This window comes from Momordica charantia (genome assembly GCF_013281855.1).
Source record: "Momordica charantia cultivar OHB3-1 chromosome 2 unlocalized genomic scaffold, Mcharantia_2.0 BLBB01000002.1, whole genome shotgun sequence".
Lineage (NCBI taxonomy): Eukaryota > Viridiplantae > Streptophyta > Magnoliopsida > Cucurbitales > Cucurbitaceae > Momordica > Momordica charantia.
The window spans coordinates 3758869-3779126 of NW_028275160.1; the positions used below are offsets into that span (position 1 = coordinate 3758869).

Here is a 20258-nt window from a genome sequence, read left to right on the forward strand (position 1 = left end):
ATAATTTTTTTTGGGCAGATAAATTTCTCGGGGCTTTTCTTTTCTTTCTTTTGTTGTTGTGTGTGGGTTCTTTTTTTTTTTTTTTGGTCTTTTAAAATCATAAATATAAGTTATAGGTTTAGTCCTTCAATTTGTAGGGAGTTGTATTTAATAAATTGATAAATTTTAAAAAATGTGTAATTGATTAGATACACAAAATTGAAAATTTAGAAACCTATTAAATATAAAATTGTAAACTTTGAGATTTATTGGACAATTTTAAGGTTCAACTAGTATTACATGCAATCTTAAAAGTTTGCGACTAAATTTATAATTTAACCGATTGTAATTAAGTTTGGTATCCAAACTTTTATTAGAGTCTGATAATTACTTCTAAAATAAATTCAGCAATTAATTTTCTAATCTAGCCCCTTTTTTTTTCTTTCTTTCGTCACTCTAATTATCCTAGAATCAGGCTTTGCACTGTAAAATATAATTAGAATTTTGGTTTTAAAACTTTTAATTTTGTTCCCACTCCTCTTTTTGGTGAATCGTTATGTTTTGTATTGCTTTTTATTAGATTGAATCGTTTTAGTTATTTGGGAGTTTGGATGATACTTCTGCACAGTATCCATCTCATTTACATGATCATGGTTGTTGTGCTGTGGTGTCGTGTCCTATTTGTATTTTCCACTATACCTCCAACAGTTATGTTCCTGATTAAAAATAAAATAAAACTTCCAATAAATTTTATAAATTTAGTGGTTACTGTTACTTGTTTCTGATTAAAAAAATCACGAGTTTGAATTTCTCACCTTTTATTATATTAAAATTTTTTTTGCAACTTCACTATTTAATAGCGATCCTTTGACAGAAATACACGAACAATACCGTCGCGACAGCTGACTTGGATATGGTGGACCAAGGAAGTCCATAACTCCCTTTACCAAACATTCCCTTCAAAAACGGCCAAAAGCATAAAACTAACCACAAACTACATATCATCTCCAGCACTCCGCTTCCTCTTCCACTCTCAACGCTCGGCCTCACCCCTATCAAGCTGGTAAGTAGTGCAATAACATTCACCAACAAAATGGTTGTGCCCGTCACAATTATCGGAGACTCGTCGAATGTGAACCGTCCTAATTCAACTTCAGTCTTCTCATTGTCGTTAGAAGACGTTTCTTTCTTTGTTACTTCGAATGTAATTTCTGCTAAATCCAAAAGTTTAAGAATGACGCTGACTGCTCCAACAAACCATGCACACATTGTATTCACCCTCCCCATCCTCTGGTTGTTCCACCAAGCTCTTATTGATTGACCTGTTTCATAGTATTGTAGTAGCTGCTGAAAGTTGTAAAGAATGAAGAGGGAAATGGGAAGGTAGATTGCTGGTTCTTGCACCTACAAATGAGAGGTTAAGGTTTATATCGTTAAAGAAATATCTTTAGCTCCTCACAGATAAGGATTTATCTTATATCCACCACTATCGAATATTTGACAATTAAGAGAAATTGAATTTTTCGTTTTAACTTGTACTTACATCGGGAAAGAAACGAGAGTTTGTTAGGAGACAATAAGCTGAGAGTGTGGCATAGCAAAGCTCTGGAATGGAACGAAGGCCCAAAGTTAGGATCCAAATATAAGCTGCACACTGCTTGAATTGGAGGTTTCCAAAGAAAGTGGCGAAAACTGGGCAGTTTTTGCTGAATAAAATTTCAAGCAAGCCTGTGGTCCATCGCTTTTGTTGCTTTAGGGAAGTGGGAAGGCCCGACGGGGTACAACCCAGAAAGGCTACTGGCTCTGGAGCAATGAAAACAGATCTCCAACCCCTTTTATGAATCATCAGCCCTGTTTGGATATCCTCTGATATAGATCCATAGATCCACCCCACCTGAGATTCAAAAAACAAACAACCACTTACAATTCCGAACAAGTTGTCGAATCTTTTTTCCATCTCTATCAAAATTGGAAGTAGAGTTTATGAATTAAATTTATCCAATTCATCGATATAAACTTTTGGGTTGAGTGATGGTTTAAGACCTTGAAATCCCAGCTAGTGCCAAGCTCGTAGCCACATGCAGCAACTTGGTTTGCTGCTTCAACATTGTTGAATATGCTTTCAGAGTGATGGTCAGATGCATTGTTTTCGTTGAATGCACGAGCCGCTGAGTCTATGAAAGTTTTTGAACATCCAAATTCTTTTAATAATTCTTGCTCGGAAGCTTTTCCTACAAAGGGATCAAGAAATGGAGAACAAATATAGCATGACATTTGTTGATTCTTGAACATGATTAAAGCAGTGGAAATGAATAATAAAGGAGAGAAAATAACAATGCGAAATCTATCTCTGATATCATCTTAAATATATATATATTTAATTCATTTAGGCCATGTTTACTCTAAAGAAATGGAAATCATATGGTTTTTAAAATGAATCAAATTATGAGACCCGTCTCAAAGTAATGTCATTCTTCTCCTAAAATCTTATCAATCTCATTCTTATTCTTATTTTTCATTTAGTACGACCTTATAGGATATCTAATACTCCACTCATAGGTTTGGAAATTTACACAAAACCTAACAAGTGGAAATCAACAAAAATGACAACACATGAGTATGAGTTCAGACACAAGACCTCTCAGATACCCTCTTAAATATGATTAAACTTAAAATCGAATTACGATAAATTTAATTCATTTATAGATATTTAAGAAAAAATCAAAATGATATATAATTACCATCGATAATATTTGCAGGAGGGTGGTGAGGTGATTGGCCATATATGACTTTTCGTCGATGGAAGCAACCAGTTCCGGTGTAGAGAGGGCCTTGAAGTCCAACAATCCCACGGCCGATGTACTGCAACCCAAATGTTCTACACTCGTCAAAATTATATATATTGCAATAATTTTCTACAACCAAATTCTAAAAACCAATTCTATTAGTCAAAATATGATAGGGTATTTCCATTTTTATAACAAAAGATACATTATTAGGGGGAAAAGGTTCCCACTAACTCATTTCAATTAGATTTGGATTAAAACATATCAATAAACTACATTTGCATTACACTCAATATAATTTAAATAAAATCAATAAAAACACAAATGAGGTTGAGAATAGAAAGTAGAATTACCTTGTATAGGACCACAAGTTGATTTCCATATAGGTCATCCTTTAGCCCATCGTAAAAACATTGAGGAGATTGAACAAATCCAATCTCTTCAAAATCAATCTCGGAGTTATAAAATATACACATTGCATTTAAAATGATTTGAGGATTATTGACAAACATGTCGCAATCAACATTCAACATGTAAGGAGCGTTTGTCAATAGCCCTGAGACTCTTGTCTACACGTTAGATAACACGAACATTAATAATTTCAAAAAATGGTAAGAATTAAACTTGGTATAAGTATGTTTTAGATTACCAGAACGTTCATGGCACCCGCCTTATAATAGTGGGGATGCTTTGGATTTTTCGATAAATCAAACGTGGCAATTCATCTGCAACATTTTTATTCTCCCATAATATCTGCAAAAATGAGTAGTTAGTAACTAATCATTGACTAAGGTATTATCATTGACCAAAAATATTGAAAGTTTTTTTTTATTATTATTATTTGAAGTTGACTAAGGAAAAAAGTACTCATTAATGATTTAGAACCCCACGCGCGCACATATATATGAGAAGAAAATATTACTTATTAAAAATATTTCTAGGTGCAATTTTCATCATTTCAAGTTTACTTCATATTAATAGGAATAGTTCATTATTTCCAACAAGAATCCATTTTTTTAGAAAATAAATGTATTTAATTGGATGTATCAATTTTAAACTTGAAATATTTATTTTATCAATTTTAACCATGAATTTGAAAAGGTGGTGAACTTAAATAGAATTCTAAATAATAATTCAGAATTATAAAAATGAGTGCCTAATATTTAAGCTTCCCTCATGTTTAAAAAATTAGTTAGCCCTTTTTCTTCTTCTTCTTCTTTTTTTTTTTTTTGAATTTCTTATAAGTCTTCGGTGTGTTTTAAAAATCTTTAACAATAGGGTTTAAATTTTATTTTTATTTAATCGAACATGAAAAGTAAAAAGTAAACATACTTCTAAATTGAATTGTTAATTAATTTTAAAAATAAAAGATAAAAAAAATACACTTTGATCACTAAGTTTGGAATAAGAGTTAATTTGGCCCCTAAAATTTTATAACAAACACGTTTAGTCATTGAAGTTTAAAGTAGGCGTTTGTATGGTCTCCGAAATTTTAAAATAAACACTTTTTTGCATCTCAAATTTGAAAACTTGTTCTAAATGGTCCCTACACATCCTTAACATAAAAACGACAGTAATTACTTTTCTTACTTTTTTTAAAAAAAATATATTAATTGTAAAAAAATATTAATTGTTCCGTAATTTTGGTTATGACATAACATTTCCTTATTTCTTTTCTTCTTCTTTTGGTATCTTCATGTTCTTACTATCGTCCACTGCGACTATCCACTACCTTCGCCACCTACCATCGTTGCTACCATCTGTCGTCGTTGCCTTCGCCACCTACCGGAGAGAGGGAAGGTTTCCCTCTCTCTTGTTTCAGATCTGGTGATTAGAATGGGGGAGAGAGAGTAGGAGCTCTCCTCCTTCTGTTGGGCAGCAACAACGACTACAGTGTTGGACGACAGCAAGAGGATGAAGAGAACAAAAGAAGAAGAGAGAAGGAATAAAAAATAATGTCACGTCACATTGTGTAAAAATTAATATGTTTTTGCAACTCATTAAAAAAAAGCAAGTTATAAATTTCGAGTCACTTATTCATTGTTAATTGCCAGTCATTTTTCTATCCAGTCAACTAAAAGTTTAAGATACTTGGCAACTATTTTTGAATAATTTTTCAAATCTCAGAGACCAGACATTTTTATTTTGAAATTTCAGAAACCAAATTGACCTATACCCAAATTTGAGTGACCAAAATGTATTTTTCTCTAAAATATATTATTATCAGACCAATTTGCCCAAGCCAATTTGAATTTTAATTTACTATAGAAATTCTTCGGAGTAATTAATTTATGTGAGTTATTTTCAAAAAAAAATAAAAATTGTGTTACTTGTTCAGTGCTCAATGCTCTAAATACTATTTACTGGACATTAATGACGATGGAAGGGCGGAAGGGCTGTACGCTACATCCTAGTCAAAAGTTGGAAAAGAAAAGTCGCCGCCCAAGCCAATTTGAATTTAATTTACTATAGAAATTCTTCGGGAGTAATTAATTTATGTGAGTTATTTTCAAAAAAAAAAATTAATTTGTGTTACTTGTTCGGTGCTCAATGCTCTAAATGCTATTTAGTGGACATTAATGACGACGGAAGGGGTGTACGCTACAGCCTAGTCAAAAGTTGGAAAAGAAAAGTCGCCACCAATTTGAATTTTAATTTACTATAGAAATTCTTCAGGGAGTAATTAATTTATGTGAGTTATTTTCAAAAAAAAAATTAATTTGTGTTACTTGTTCAGTTCTCAATGTTTTAAATGCTATTTACCGGACATTAATGATAACGGAAGGGGTGCTCAATGCTCTAAAACTAATTATTTCCAATGGAACATTGATTTTGAATGATTGTTCTTCCGCTTTCAAGTGGAAGGGAAATTTAAAACTTTTACTATAGAAATTAGCAATAGCAAGGTGAGAAAATTTTTACCGTTACAATTTTTGCCTTTTAGTAAGACATTCATATGTGTGTATAGAACTTTAGGAATACATAGATTTAATGAACTATACAAAATTAGGACTCCACAAGAAAGAAAAAAAAAACCATAGCTATTTTATTTTTATGAATACCGGTTCAATGGTTTATCAGATTTATGTCTGACCTTTGATTTGTTAGGATTTGATTTAATGAAATAGAAAGGAAAAAATTACTAACACTTTTCTTAGTATAAAATTTAATTAGATGAAACTAAAAATTTAAAGTAAAAAATTATTTAACCTGAAGAAAATGTGAATTTTTCTTGAAGAAATAAAAAAACGCAGAGGCAGTGGAATACCTTAACTACCGTGGGATGATTTTTTGTGTCCACACGAGAGAAAGCAGCCAAATCCAAATCCAAATTCACTGCGACGTCGTCGTTTCCTGCACTAACAAACATCTTTCGTTCTGCTTCTTCGATTTTATCTTTCGGCAGCTCATACTCCTCCTTCATTTATCAACAATACCATAAATATAAAATTAGAAAAAGAAAAAAAAAACAACAATAAGGAAAATCCCTGTTCTAATTTTGTCTACATCATAATTAAATTAGCCGCACAAATTTCAAATAATAGAGTAATAAAATAAGTAAAAAAAAAACCGGACGAGTGTATTACATTGGCTCTTTTCCACTCTTTATGGAATTCTCCTAAGGTATCAAGACGAGGCGGCGGCGTTGGGCCATTCAAGAAGTACCTAAACGGAGCTCGAACTTCAACCTCGTACTTTTTGCAAAACGGAACCCAAATCTTTGCAAATTTTAGTGCTTCTCTCAGGCTATAGAAGGTCACCGGAGAACAGCCGTCGTCGGAAACATAGCAGGCCAGCTTCTTGGCCGGATAATCCATCGCCATCAAAGACAGCACCGTATTCACCGTTATTATCGGCGGTTCCAGCACCGGATCCGCCGTCGTCACAAATATGTCCACCGCCGGAAGCTCCAACTCCCTACATATTATTTTAACCCTCAAAATTAGATTTTTACATTTTCCCATTTAACTAATCTATGCTCTCTGATGTGGGTACAAATTAAGTGAAAAAATAATAGTGTGTTTAATTACCGTTTGAGGAGGCGATGAGGGTAAGTTTTGTAGTCGACGGGATTCCATTTGATGATGATGGCGAGAAGCCAGACGAAGGAGAACCATGACTCGCAGAGAAAGGCCATTGTTTGGAGATAGGAGAAGCCATGGTTCCAGAGAAACAGGAGGCGGTAACCCACAAGAGAAAGCAAGAGGAAGAAGATGGCAAAATCTAATGCTGTTTGGGTAGAGCTTTTGATGGTTGTTTTTTCATACAGAGACATAGATTTTACCATTTTGTAATACAGAGCAAGGAGAAGCATTTGTTTGTGGATAGATTGTGAGTGGATTCTGGTGATGATGCCTGATCTTGAAACCACAACTCTACCTAAAGCAATATAAAGTGCTTTGAAAATAAAAAAGAAATAATGTAAATGTTTTAATCGGTGAGATTTTCAAATTTGTCGGGTAATTAACAATTTAATCTCTAAATTTTAGTGTGTGATTCCTCTATTTTTGGGTTTTTTTAAAGGGAAATGTTTATTAAATTAAAGCCAGTTGGACAACAGTGGAAGAAAATCTCCCTTTACAATGTCTAAAACCCACGGAGGGAAATAAGAAAACCAAGAAAACGTGGCTAAAGATGAAACCCCCAATTTCGCCAGCATATGAGTGGGTTTGTTGCAAATACGAGGTGCATAAGAGAAAGAGATGGAGGTGAAGGTTAGGGTTTGATTTCTCACTTCAATCAACTAATTTAATAAATCACCTAAAGTTGTGATTTCACTTCGAATAAGACGAATTGGTGTGAGACAGTCAGATTCCACGTGTATATCAATTCTGTGATTGGGCAAACTTTAGACCCTCCAAAAGGTATTCATTGGATTGCGTTGATGTGGCAAAAAAAAGATTGAGTTATGAGGTGGCATCTCCTCCTCCCTCTCTTATTCTCTATTCTCTTTCTTCTATCCACTTTTAAGTTCCGCATCCAAAAATTAAATGATCTAACAAAGATTTATAAAATACATAATCATTATCTTATTATTGATTAGTTTTGAGAGTAAAGAATACAATTTCAGAACTATGGATCATTGTTCAAATATCTCTCCTCATTTGTAGACTTATTCCCTTCCACACCTTAAAGCTCCTTTCAATTTAATTTTTTTTTTTTGGCTCAATTTGTATGATGGTTAAACTATATTCATACTATGGATTTATATGTGCTAGGTTTTAACTTTATCAAATGACAGAAAGTACAAAACTTTATTTTTAAAGGAAACAAAGGTGGTGTAAGAAACAAGACCGCCAAGTCTTAGTTAATTCATGGTTGTTCTGTGGCATAAATGCACAAACACAGATGCCATGACAACTGACTTGCAGACAGTGAACAATGGAAGTCCATAACTTCCTTTACCAAACAACCCCTTCAAAAATGGCCAAAAGCATAAAACCAACCACAAACTACATATCATCTCCAGCACTCCACTCCTCCACCTCTCCCCTATCAAGCTGATAAGCAATGCAACAACATGCACCAACAAAATGGTTGTGCCCATCACAAATATCGGAGATTCATCGAATGTGAAATGTCCTCGAATCTGTGTCGGTCTTTCCATCATCTTTGGAAGAAGATGTCTCTTTCTTTGTTACTTCAAACACAGTTTCTGCTATACCCAGAAGCTTAAGAATCACGTTCACTACTCCAAAAAACCATGCACACATTGTGTTTATCCTTCCCATTCTCTGGTTGTTCCACCACGCTCTTATTGATTGACCTGTTTCGTAGTATTGCAGCAATTGTTGGAAGTTGTAAACGATGAAGAGGGAAATTGGGATGTAGATTGTTGGCTCTTGCACCTGTAGGAAAAACTCACATGAATATAAGTCTTTTAGAAAATATATATAAACGTGATTTGATTTGTACTTACATTAGGGAGGAAATGAGAGTTTGTGATGAGACAATAGGCTGGCAGCGCCGCATAGCAAAGCTCTGGAATGGAACGAAGGCCCCAAGTAAGGAGCCAAAGATAAGCTGCACACTGCTTGAATTGGAGCTTTCCAAACAAAGTGGCAAAAACAGGGCAGTTTTTACTGAATAAAATTTCAAGCAATCCTGTGGCCCATCGCTTTTGTTGTGTGAGGGAATTAGGAAGTTGTGATGGTGCACAACCTAAGAAGGCTGGTGGATCTAAGGCAATGTAAATAGATCTCCACCCTTTTTTTTGAATCATCAATCCTGTTTGGACATCCTCCGTGGTAGATCCATAGATCCACCCTACCTACAATTCAATCCAACACCATTAAAACAATAATTTGGGCTCAGTTTACTAAGGGGGTTGTTTGATTTGGTTTCTTGTCGTTTCCTCATTTTTAATATAGAAAATAAAATTGCAGGAATCCATTACTCATAAATTGAAGGAAGATCAAAAATAATATTTATATTTATGCTTCGTAACAAATTGAAAATAAAAATAAAAAACGAGAAACTTGTTTTGATTGTTTTCAAAATTTCTATACGAGAATGTTTTAAAAAATGAGAACAATAAACGATAGTTAGTTTCAAAATACTTAAATTTCTTATTAAAAATTGGAAACGAGAGAAAATATTGGAAATGAGCACTCATATTTATGCTTTTTTTTATTTCTCGTTTCCAAATAGCTATTTATTATTCTAGTTTTCATTTTTTAAGAAACATTCTTAAAATTGTATATAAATTTTGAAAACAACAAAAACAAAAACAAATTTCTTGATTCTTGATTATTGTTTTCATTTCCAATTTGTTTACAAAATATAAATAAAAATATTGTTTAATTATTTTGAAGGATGCTGGGAACATACAATTCTTATTTTTTTTCTTATTCAAGAGATTATTAAAAAAGAAAAAAAAAACTAAAACGAGAAACTAAAACATTTACAAACCAGCCCTAAAAAATCACTAATCTTCATAGTTAGTTCAGAATCAAAATTGAAACAGAGTTGGAAATAATTTAGGAAAAACCTTGGATCCCCAACTAGTCCCATTCTCATAGCCACATCTAGCCACCTGATCTGCTGCTTCAACATTGTCCAAAAGGGATTTGAGGTCAGAATTTTCATCGAAAGCACAAGTTGCTGACTCAATGAAAGCTTGTGAATATCCAAACGACTTGAGCAATTCTTTCTCAGAAGTTTTTTCTACAAATTACAAATAAATAAATAAATAAGCAAATATTCATGAGATTATATTAATTAGGAATAAGATCCCAAAAAATAAAACAATTGTAAAGTTACCATTGATAATATTTGTAGTGTGGTGAGGTGATTGGCCATATATAATTTTTCGCCTGTGAAAACAGCCAGTACCACTGTATAAAGGTCCTTGAAGTCCCATGATCCCACGTGTGAAGTACTGGCATCACCAACAAACACACACATCACCCTCTTTCTAATGTTTTAATTCATTTTTATTGGACTACCAAACATTAGTACAATCCTCACATGTACATTAAATTTACCTCATATACGACCACAAGTTGATTTCCATAAACGTCGTCTTTGAGCCCATCGTAAAAACATTGAGGAGATTGTACAAATCCTATCTCTTTAAAGTCAACTTCCGAGTTGAAGAACACGCACATGGCATGCTTAACAACTTGAGGATTATTGGCAAACATGTCACAATCCACGTTGAGCAGGTAAGGAGCATTTGTTAATAATCCTGACACTCTTGTCTACACATTAAATTATATAAGTTAAAAGATTAATAATTTTTAAACTTTTGGTATATATTTATAAAACATATTTTAAATTACCATAACATTCATAGTGCCCGCCTTACTGTGGTGAGGATGTTTCAGGCTCTTCTCTCTAGATAGATAAATTAAATGTGGTAGCTCAGAAATACCTTCTTTATTCTCCCATAAGATCTGCAAATAGGAATGGTTAATGATTTTAAATCAATTTGATTTTCTCGCGATTTTTACTCAGTTCTCAAATACTTAAAACGTAGGGAACCCAAGATTAGAAATGGTGGGAATATTTTGATCGTCTAATTACAAAAGGCTTTTTTTTTTTTTTGAACCAATAATCTAACCGAGTTATCGGAAGTGTATAGAAAAATTATAAAACACTATAAAAGACCAAATTAAAACAAAAATTACTTTTAACTTCCAACCAAGCATTCTTGAAAATCAGCAAGTTTCTTTCTTTTTCTTTCCCCAAACCCCAAAAGGGGTGAAGTTGAAATACCTTTATTATGGTGGGATGATTTTTGGTGTCAATATTGAAGAAATCAGCCAATTCCCCTCCAGGCTCACGTGAACCACATATGGTTTCTTCTGCTTCCTCGATTTTGCCTTCCAACAGCTCATATTCCTCCTTCGTTTATCATTAAAATACATAAATAAGACAAAAAACAAAACAAAGAAACAAAAATGGCTGCTTCAGTCGTCACTGTCACTTTACCTTCATCATTTTCCACTCTTTTTTGAATTCTGCTGGCCTCTCCAGATCATGGGGCAGTTTCGAGCCATTCAAGAAGTACCTAAACGGAGCTCGAACTTCAACCTCGTACTTTTTGCAAAACGGAACCCAAATCTTCGCAAATTTTAGTGCTTCTCTCAGGCTATAGAAGGTCACTGGAGAACAGCCGTCGTCGGAAACATAGCAAGCCAGCTTCTTGGCCGGATAATCCATCGCCATCAAAGACAGCACCGTATTCACCGTTATTATCGGCGGTTCCAGCACCGGATCCGCCGTCGTCACAAATATGTCCACCGCCGGTAGCTCCACCTCCCTACATATTATTTTAACCCTCAAAATTAGATTTTTACATTTTCCCACTTAACTAATCTATGCTCTGATGTGGGTACAAATTAAGTGAAAAATAATAGTGTGTTTAATTACCGTTTGAGGAGGCGATGAGGGTAAGTTTTGTAGTCGACGGGATTCCATTTGATGATGATGGCGAGAAGCCAGACGAAGGAGAACCATGACTCGCAGAGAAAGGCCATTGTTTGGAGGTAGGAGAAGCCATGGCTGGACAAAAACATGAAGCGGTAACCCACAAGAGAAAGCAAGAGGAAGAAGATGGCGAAATCCAATGCTCTTTGGGTAGGCCTTTTGATGGCTGTTTTTTCATAAAGAGACAGAGATTTGGCCATTGGGTAATACAGAGAATTAAGGAGAAGCTTTTGTCTGTTCACTCTTGTATTACTCTTGTATTGCCTTGAAACCACAACTCTACCAGAAGCAATATAAATTGCTTTGAAAAGGAAAATACTTAGGTTTCTCTCTTTCTTTTTATTTCTTTCCTGATTCTCAAATATTTAATAGTTTTTGTTTATTTCTTGATTGTCAAATATTTACCAATCAAATATTTAATAGGTAAAGATAAAACTTATCCAAATAGTAGGATAAAGACCTTTAACTATGGTTGTCAAGAAATCATTAGGTATGCATCCTTCCGAAGTTTTAGAAACTTATTTACACAAATGTTTAAATTTTTATAATTTTACATTTTAGATTTTTACTTTTACACTTTTGCATCTAGTATTTTATTTTAATTCTGATTCTACTTTTATTTATTGCATTTACATTTATTATAATTATTTATTTTTTTTAAATATAAAAGATTTAATTCCACAAATTATTATCATAATTCTTTAACTATTGTGGGCCTCATCCTAATTTTCAATACAAATTTCTTAATTCACTGCTTCAAAACCTTAAATTACTCATTCAAATTGATTTTCCATTAATTCACTCGCACATTGGTCCAATCTTCAAACACAATTCAAAATCACATAAGAATCTTTTGAAGTCTCAATAAACATATATCCGCATATTCAAAATCATAGTATATATCCACTTACGTATCTGCATATATACATTCAAAATCACTATAGTATATATATGCATATCTGCATATATACAAGTTGAATTATAAGATATATCATAATCAAATCACTATACTATATATCCTCATATATACAATATTTCACACCAAATCGGAAATTGAAAACATTCGTTGGAATGCAAACCTTCCAATCTGAAGATGAACTGCTCTAGCGACTGAGAAAAATGGAGCCGGCCGGAGATGAAGACAGGCAGACATTGGCCAAAGACGAAGGCAGGCAGAAATGCCCGAAGAATAAGAACCGACAAAAATCTCTTTTCGAAGGTGGTCGGAGATGAAATGCTCTTGCGACAAAGAAAAGCGGAGCTAGCTGGAGAGGAAGGCAAACGATCGGAGAAGAGGAACGGATGGTCGAAGAAGAGGAACAGACCGTCGAAGAAGAGAGGAACGGACGGTCGAAGGAAGAAAATAAAAACTAGGAAGAAGAAATTGGTGGATTTAAAAAATGGATAGGTTTTTGGAGTTTTGGGATTTTTTAATTTTGGAAGGTATCATTAGCGGATTTCACCTCCCAATTTACTAATTATAAATTTTAATAATTATTTAATATTGAGATGAATATTAAGGATATACTAGTCATTTGTGTTATGGGTACCATCTAATTAGGGATTGTTTCATGACAAGAAGTGTAAATTCTATACTTTTCCCTCATTTTACGTAATTATGATTTCTAAATAGATCATTTATGTACTTGGGATAAAAGAGACTTACTTGAGTAATTAGTGAACCTATGAGAGATTTTTATACTTAATTTCTTTGATTAAGATTAAGGAGTCTATTTTCTATTTTAATAAATGATTCCTTATTTTTAGTTCAAATTTTGTAAACCCTTGACAAATTAAAATTAAAGATTTAAATAAAGCATTTGTTATTATATATATATATATATATTTTGTTAAAACTTACAAGTAATCTCAAACACTTTAATAGAATTTAGAAATTAAACTCAACCATTGAATGTTTCTTTTCTCTCTTTTGAAGAAAATAACTACTGAAACAAAAAAAAAAACAAAAAATCAATGGTTGAAATTCGAAACTTCACAAAATAAAAAAAAAAAATGGAATCATTCATGTGAGACCTTCCATTCAAAGTGACCATCATCTAATCTACGTGTCCTGTGAAAGAGTCATAGCAATTTGAGACGATAGTGTCAAACATCGAATAAAAGAAAGTAGCATAATTTTTCATTGAATAATGTTAGAGAATAGACTACCATTAAACTTTTTATAAATAAGATAGAGAAATACAAAAACAAATAATCTTTTTATTTTTTAGTACAACATGTTGAGGAACGAGGATTTGAAGTCACAACTTCTTTGTTGAAGGTATTTGTCAACTACCGTTGAACTATGCTTGCTTTGACAAAAATAATCATTTTAAAAAATAATGAACCATCGATTTTTCAATAACAGTGAATATAGAGATCGGATTTAATTATTATCAATTAAACAGGCTGTGGGTATCTATTATTAAATTTTTTACAACTATTTATTGTTGAAAAAAAGAAAGAAAAAATATATCCTCTCTCTCTTCTAGATGCTTTCCCACTCTAGCATCACACTGGGATATTTACATAACCGGATAGTAGGTAAACTTGTAAATATTACTCTTTTTTTAAGGCTAAATATATGATTTCTAATCTTTTCTGTTTTTCTTTTAATTTATTGTTTGATTTTTTAAAATTCTCAAAAGTACAACAAACAAAATACGATAGAGAGATTTTGTCTTCCAACCCACAAAGAACCATTAAATTTATGTTGGCAAAAATTTACTCCTAATATATTATTAATAAAAAGTTGATGCTTCATTAAATTGTCATTTTGTTGGACATGTAGGTATTTGACATGCCACAAGTAAGAAATAGTTTTTATTCATGGACAAATCGAGGGATTTGTTACTCTGTTTACCCTATTTGATCATTTGTTAATCATATTTTTATTTCTAATTATATTTTATTTATCAATGTTAATTATATTCTTTAAGAGTTTTTTAGTATGATTTTCAATAATTTTTCTTGTTTAAATTTTGTTTTAAAATTTAATTTAATGAATATATTTCCTTAAATTTTTAGTATAAATCTCAAAAAAAAAATAGTTAGAAAAATATTTGGACTAGAAAATATAGATAAAGATTCTCAAAATATTTAAATTATCTTATAGAAAAAATGTATATAAGATTTTTCTAAAAAGATGAAAAATAATATATTTATTTTAAAATGATTTGGAGGGATAATTTCGTATCTAAAAAGTAGACATCTCGTTTCTTTTTGCATCGGTAATTTTTTCAAAACTAATAGTTTCAACAAAATTGCTTATTTTAAAATGTAATATTTATTGATATCTATCTCTTTTTGCCGTCCGATGTAGAAGAGTACGAATTCACTATTTGGAGTCCATTTTCTTCCACATGAAACTGACAACGATGGGCCATTTTTTGGCAATTGGACTCTGAATTGGACCGATACTGTGCCACAATTAATGACTGACGTTTTTTCTTTTCTTTTATTTTTTTGATAAAAATGGGTGACTGATGTGGTGTAGTCACCTTCCAGATATTTTAATTTTGGAAAACTCAAAACTTTATAGATTGAATTTGTTGTAATTGGGACTAGGTGAGTGGTGCCCATATCGGCTCAGGCTCATTTATGATGTCTGAATTCGCTAAAGTAAAGAAAAACACCCAAAATAAATCTCTCTCCAAAATGGTCGATAATTCCAAAGGGCCTTCTTCCACCCAGATGGTGTTATCCTTCTTTGGCAACCCCCACCTGGCCAAAAAATGAGCAGTCTCATTTCCTTCTCGTTTTGTAAAATTGTAAGTTGTATGGAGCTGATTTGCTATTCATTTCTTATCCTTGTGAAGAATCATCTCGACCTCTGATAAATCTTCTTCATTACGCTGAAAAAGATTGAAAATTCACAGAGAATCCATCTCGACTTGGATCGGAGAAATTCCATAATTCATTGCTAGCTTCAGACCCCCCTCCGCGGCTAAAGCTTCAACAACATCCACCGGCATGATCCAGGTATTTAGTTTCAACCGCTATAACTTGTCCTTTCGAATCTTTGATAATAATCCCTAGCCGGTTGTGTCTCTCGGCTAAAGTAATTTAATCATTGTTAAGATGTCTAGTACACCCTCTACTTGTGGACTTGTTCCCTTCCAAAATTCAAACTCATTTCAATCCAAACTAAACTAAATTTTTATGACCGTTAAACTATACAAAATATGATAGATCTATATGCTTGGTTTTAACTTTATCAAATGACAAAAAGTAGAAAGCTTTATTTTTAAAGGAAACAAACATGGTGTAAGAAACAAGACCGTAAAGTCTTGGTTAATTCATTGTTGTTCTGTGGCATAAATGCACGAACACAGATGCCATGATAACTGACTTGTAGATAGTGGACAATGGAAGTCCATAACTTCCTTTACAAAACATACCCTTCAAAAACGGCCAAAAGCATAAAACCAACCACAAACTACATATCATCTCCAGCACTCCACTCCTCGCCTTCTCCCCTATCAAACTGATAAGCAACGCAATAACGTGCACCAACAAAATGGTTGTGCCCATCACAAATATCGGAGATTCATCGAATGTGAAATGTCCCGGTCTTTCCATCATCTTTGGAAGAAGATGTCTCTTTCTTTGTTACTTCAAACACAGTTTCTGCTATACCCAGAAACTTAAGAATCACGTTCACTACTCCAAAAAACCATGCACACATTGTGTTTATCCTTCCCATTCTCTGATTGTTCCACCACGCTCTTATTGATTGACCTGTTTCGTAGTATTGCAGCAATTGTTGGAAGTTGTAAACGATGAAGAGGGAAATTGGGATGTAGATTGTTGGCTCTTGCACCTGTAGGAAAAACTCACATGAATATAAGTCTTTTAGAAAATATATATAAACGTGATTTGATTTGTACTTACATTAGGGAGGAAATGAGAGTTTGTGATGAGACAATAGGCTGGCAGCGCCGCATAGCAAAGCTCTGGAATGGAACGAAGGCCCCAAGTAAGGAGCCAAAGATAAGCTGCACACTGCTTGAATTGGAGCTTTCCAAACAAAGTGGCAAAAACAGGGCAGTTTTTACTGAATAAAATTTCAAGCAATCCTGTGGCCCATCGCTTTTGTTGTGTGAGGGAATTAGGAAGTTGTGATGGTGCACAACCTAAGAAGGCTGGTGGATCTAAGGCAATGTAAATAGATCTCCACCCTTTTTTTTGAATCATCAATCCTGTTTGGATGTCCTCCGTGGTAGATCCATAGATCCACCCTACCTACAATTCAATCCAACACCATTAAAACAATCATTTGGGCTCTGTTTATTTAGGACTTTGATGACTTTTACCCTTTTTTTTTTGTTTATTCACTTCTAATATAGAAAAATAGAATTGTATGATTCCTACACCCATGATCAAACAATATTAATATTAATATTTTGTACCAAATTGGAAATAAAAACAAGAAAAAAGAAATTTGCTTTCATTGTTTCCAAAAAATCTATACAATTTTGACAATGTTTTGAAAAATTGAAGAAAAAGAAACATAATTAGTTGCTATGTTTAGTAATAAAAATTGGAAATTAGAAACAACGAAGGAAAATATTACCAAACTAGCACTAATATTTCCGTTTCTTATTTCTCGTTTCTAAATTAACTATTTATTGTTTTGGTTTTCAATATGTAAATTTTAAAAACAACAAAAACATTTCTAATTTGTAACAAAACATAAATACAAATATTGTTTAATGATTTTAAATCTATGGAGGTTGGGAGCCTACAATTCAATTTTTTTCCTACTAAAAAGAAAAGAACAGAAACAAAAAGCTAAAACATTTACAAACCAACCCTAAAAAATCACTAATCTTGATAGTTAGCTCAGAATCAAACTGAAATAGAATTAGAAATAATTTAGGAAAAACCTTGGAACCCCAACAAGTCCCATTCTCGTAGCCACATCGAGCCACCTGATTTGCTGCTTCAACATTGTCCAAAAGGGATTTGAGGTGCGCATTTTCATTGAAAGCACAAGTTGCTGACACAATGAAAGCTTGTGAATATCCAAACGACTTGAGCAATTCTTTCTCAGAAGTTTTTTCTACAGATTATAAATAAATGAATAAACAAATATTCATGAGATTATATTAATTGGGAATAAGATCCCAAAAAATAAAACAATTGTAAAGTTACCATTGATAATATTTGTACTGTGGTGAGGTGATTGGCCATATATAATTTTTCGTCTGTGGAAACAGCCAGTACCACTGTACAAAGGTCCTTGAAGTCCCGTGATCCCACGTGCGACGTACTAGCATCACCAACAAACACACACATTACCCTCTTTCTAATGTTTGAATTCATTTTTGTTGGACTAAAAAATATTAATACAACTCTCACATGTATATTAAATCGTAAATAATTACCTCGTATATGACCACAAGTTGATTTCCATAAATGTCATCTTTCATTCCATCGTAAAAACATTGGGGAGATTGCACAAATCCTATCTCTTTAAAGTCAACTTCCGAGTTGAAGAATACGCACATTGCATGCTTAACCACTCGAGGATTATTAGCAAACATGTCACAATCCACGTTGAGCAGGTATGGAGCATTTGTTAATAATCCCGACACTCTTGTCTACACATTAAATTATATAAATTTGACATGGTTTTTAAACTTTTACGATTAAATTTTGGTATATATTTATAAAGCATATTTTAAATTACCAGAACGTTCATAGCACCCGCTTTGTAGTGATGAGATGTTTTAGGCTCTTCTCTCTGGATAGATAAATGAAATGTGTAGCTCTGAAGCACTTTTTTTATTCTCCCATAGTATCTGCAAATAAGAGTAATAAATTATGGGTGACAAAACAATTTTAACCACATTCTTTGTATTAATTGTATTACATCTAGAAGTTATTCTCCAAATGTCAAATTACCATAAAATCATTTCTAATCAACAAATTACCTTTTCAATTTAATTGTCTCAAACTAATTTTTACTTGTAACCAAACACCCTATAAAAAGAATTATAATTACTTTTAGCCCTCTATAATAATTTTAAAATTTGGCAGTTAGATTATAAATATCAATCATTATCATTTTCTAGTAGGGGAAAGGAGAAGGGGTCACATGAGAAAAACCAACACTAGAAATGGTAGGGGATCTTTTAATGATTTACCCAAGTTTTTGGGAGTATATTGAAAAATTACAAGGCACTATACAAAAAAGACCAAATTAAAACAAAATTTAATTTTAACTTTCAACCAAGCATGTTTAAAAATCAGCTAAATTAGCTTTATTTATTTCGTACTTTCCTTATGTGGTGAAGTTGAAGTACCTTTATTATGGTGGGATGATTTTTGGTGTCAATATTGAAGAAATCAGCCAATTCCTCTCCAAACTCACGTGAACCATTTATGGTTTCTTCTGCTTCCTCGATTTTGCCTTCCAACAGCTCATATTCCTCCTTCGTTTATCATTAAATTACATAATCAAACAAAAACCAGTAAGCCAACAAACAAAAAAAAATGGCTGCGTCAGTCGTCACTGTCACTTACCTTCATCATTTTCCACTCTTTTTTGAATTCTGCTGGCTTTTCCAGATGATGGGGCAGTTTTAAGCCATTCAAGAAGTATCTGAACGGAGCACGAACTTCAACCTCATACCTTTTGCAAAACAGAACCCAAATCTTCGCAAATTTTAGTGCTTCTCTCAGACAATAGAACGTCACCGGAGAACACCCGTCGTCGGAAACATAGCAAGCCAGCTTATTCGCCGGATAATCCATCGCCATCAAAGACAGCACCGTATTCACCGTTATTATCGGCGGTTCCAGCACCGGATCCGCCGTCGTCACAAATATGTCCACTGCCGGAAGCTCCACCTCACTATATATCATTTTAACCCTCAAGATTAAAACTTTTAAAATTTTCCCATTTGCTCTGATGTGGGTACAAATTAAATGAAAAAATAATTGTGGGTTTAATTACCGTTTGAGGAGGCGATGAGGGTAAGTTTTGTAGTCCACGGGATTCCACTTGGTGATGATGGCGAGAAGCCAGACGAAGAAGAACCATGACTCGCAGAGAAAGGCGATGGTTTGGAGATAGGAGAAGCCATGGCTCCAGAGAAACAGGAGGCGATAACCCACAAGAGAAAGCAAGAGGAAGAAGATGGTAAGATCCAATGCTCTTTGGGCATGCCTTCTAATGGCTGCTTTTTCATACAGTGGGTCAGATTTGGCCATTTGGGAAATAGAGAGAATTGAGGAGAAGAAGCTTTTGTATTGATATGTATGGATTCTAGTGATGGGTGTCGATATTTAAAAGCTGAGTTTTTGAGTGGTGGCAGTGGCAGCGTTCGAAAAAAGATCACCTTTTATATAAAACGATTTCTATTTTAAATTTCTATTTTATGATTTTTCAGTTTTCCTCTCCCGACAAACAAAAGTCATAAATGAATTTTGTAACTAAAGAAAAATATACAAAATAAGGATGACAATCGTGTTGGGTGTTGGGTGGAAGTCCAAATGTCTCCATCCAATCTGGGTCCTCTCAGAAATTTTTTATCTTGATCTCCACCCCAT

General features: G+C 33.3%; 2 protein-coding genes, 1 long non-coding RNA gene and 1 pseudogene across 4 annotated transcripts; 1 reads left to right on the forward strand and 3 right to left on the reverse strand.

The window, feature by feature from the left end:
- Positions 1–780: 780 nt before the first annotated feature.
- On the reverse strand, positions 781–7339 carry LOC111011079 (cellulose synthase-like protein H1; annotated as a pseudogene). Its single transcript, XR_015789381.1, has 9 exons — positions 6797–7339; positions 6353–6683; positions 6034–6183; positions 3415–3518; positions 3119–3334; positions 2721–2841; positions 2023–2210; positions 1523–1873; positions 781–1383 (listed from the first exon to the last, which is right to left on the reverse strand). The product of XR_015789381.1 is annotated as a cellulose synthase-like protein H1 (transcript).
- A 662-nt stretch (positions 7340–8001) lies between these two features.
- LOC111011082 (cellulose synthase-like protein H1) lies at positions 8002–12006 on the reverse strand. The gene is given in 10 exon segments (XM_088121054.1): positions 8002–8349; positions 8351–8614; positions 8686–9036; positions 9757–9932; positions 10029–10146; positions 10253–10468; positions 10550–10663; positions 10986–11114; positions 11202–11532; positions 11643–12006. Coding segments are annotated over 10 exon segments (2232 nt in total). The 5' UTR covers positions 11900–12006; the 3' UTR covers positions 8002–8073.
- A 3186-nt stretch (positions 12007–15192) lies between these two features.
- On the forward strand, positions 15193–17073 carry LOC148212667 (uncharacterized). The gene is made up of 2 exons (XR_015789382.1): positions 15193–15680; positions 16598–17073. It is a non-coding gene; the product is annotated as an uncharacterized LOC148212667 (long non-coding RNA).
- On the reverse strand, positions 15967–20041 carry LOC111011080 (cellulose synthase-like protein H1). The gene is given in 12 exon segments (XM_022284700.2): positions 15967–16271; positions 16273–16521; positions 16593–16943; positions 17588–17763; positions 17856–17973; positions 18089–18304; positions 18394–18428; positions 18431–18469; positions 18472–18505; positions 19010–19138; positions 19230–19560; positions 19663–20041. Coding segments are annotated over 12 exon segments (2214 nt in total). The 5' UTR covers positions 19920–20041; the 3' UTR covers positions 15967–15992.
- Positions 20042–20258: the final 217 nt, after the last annotated feature.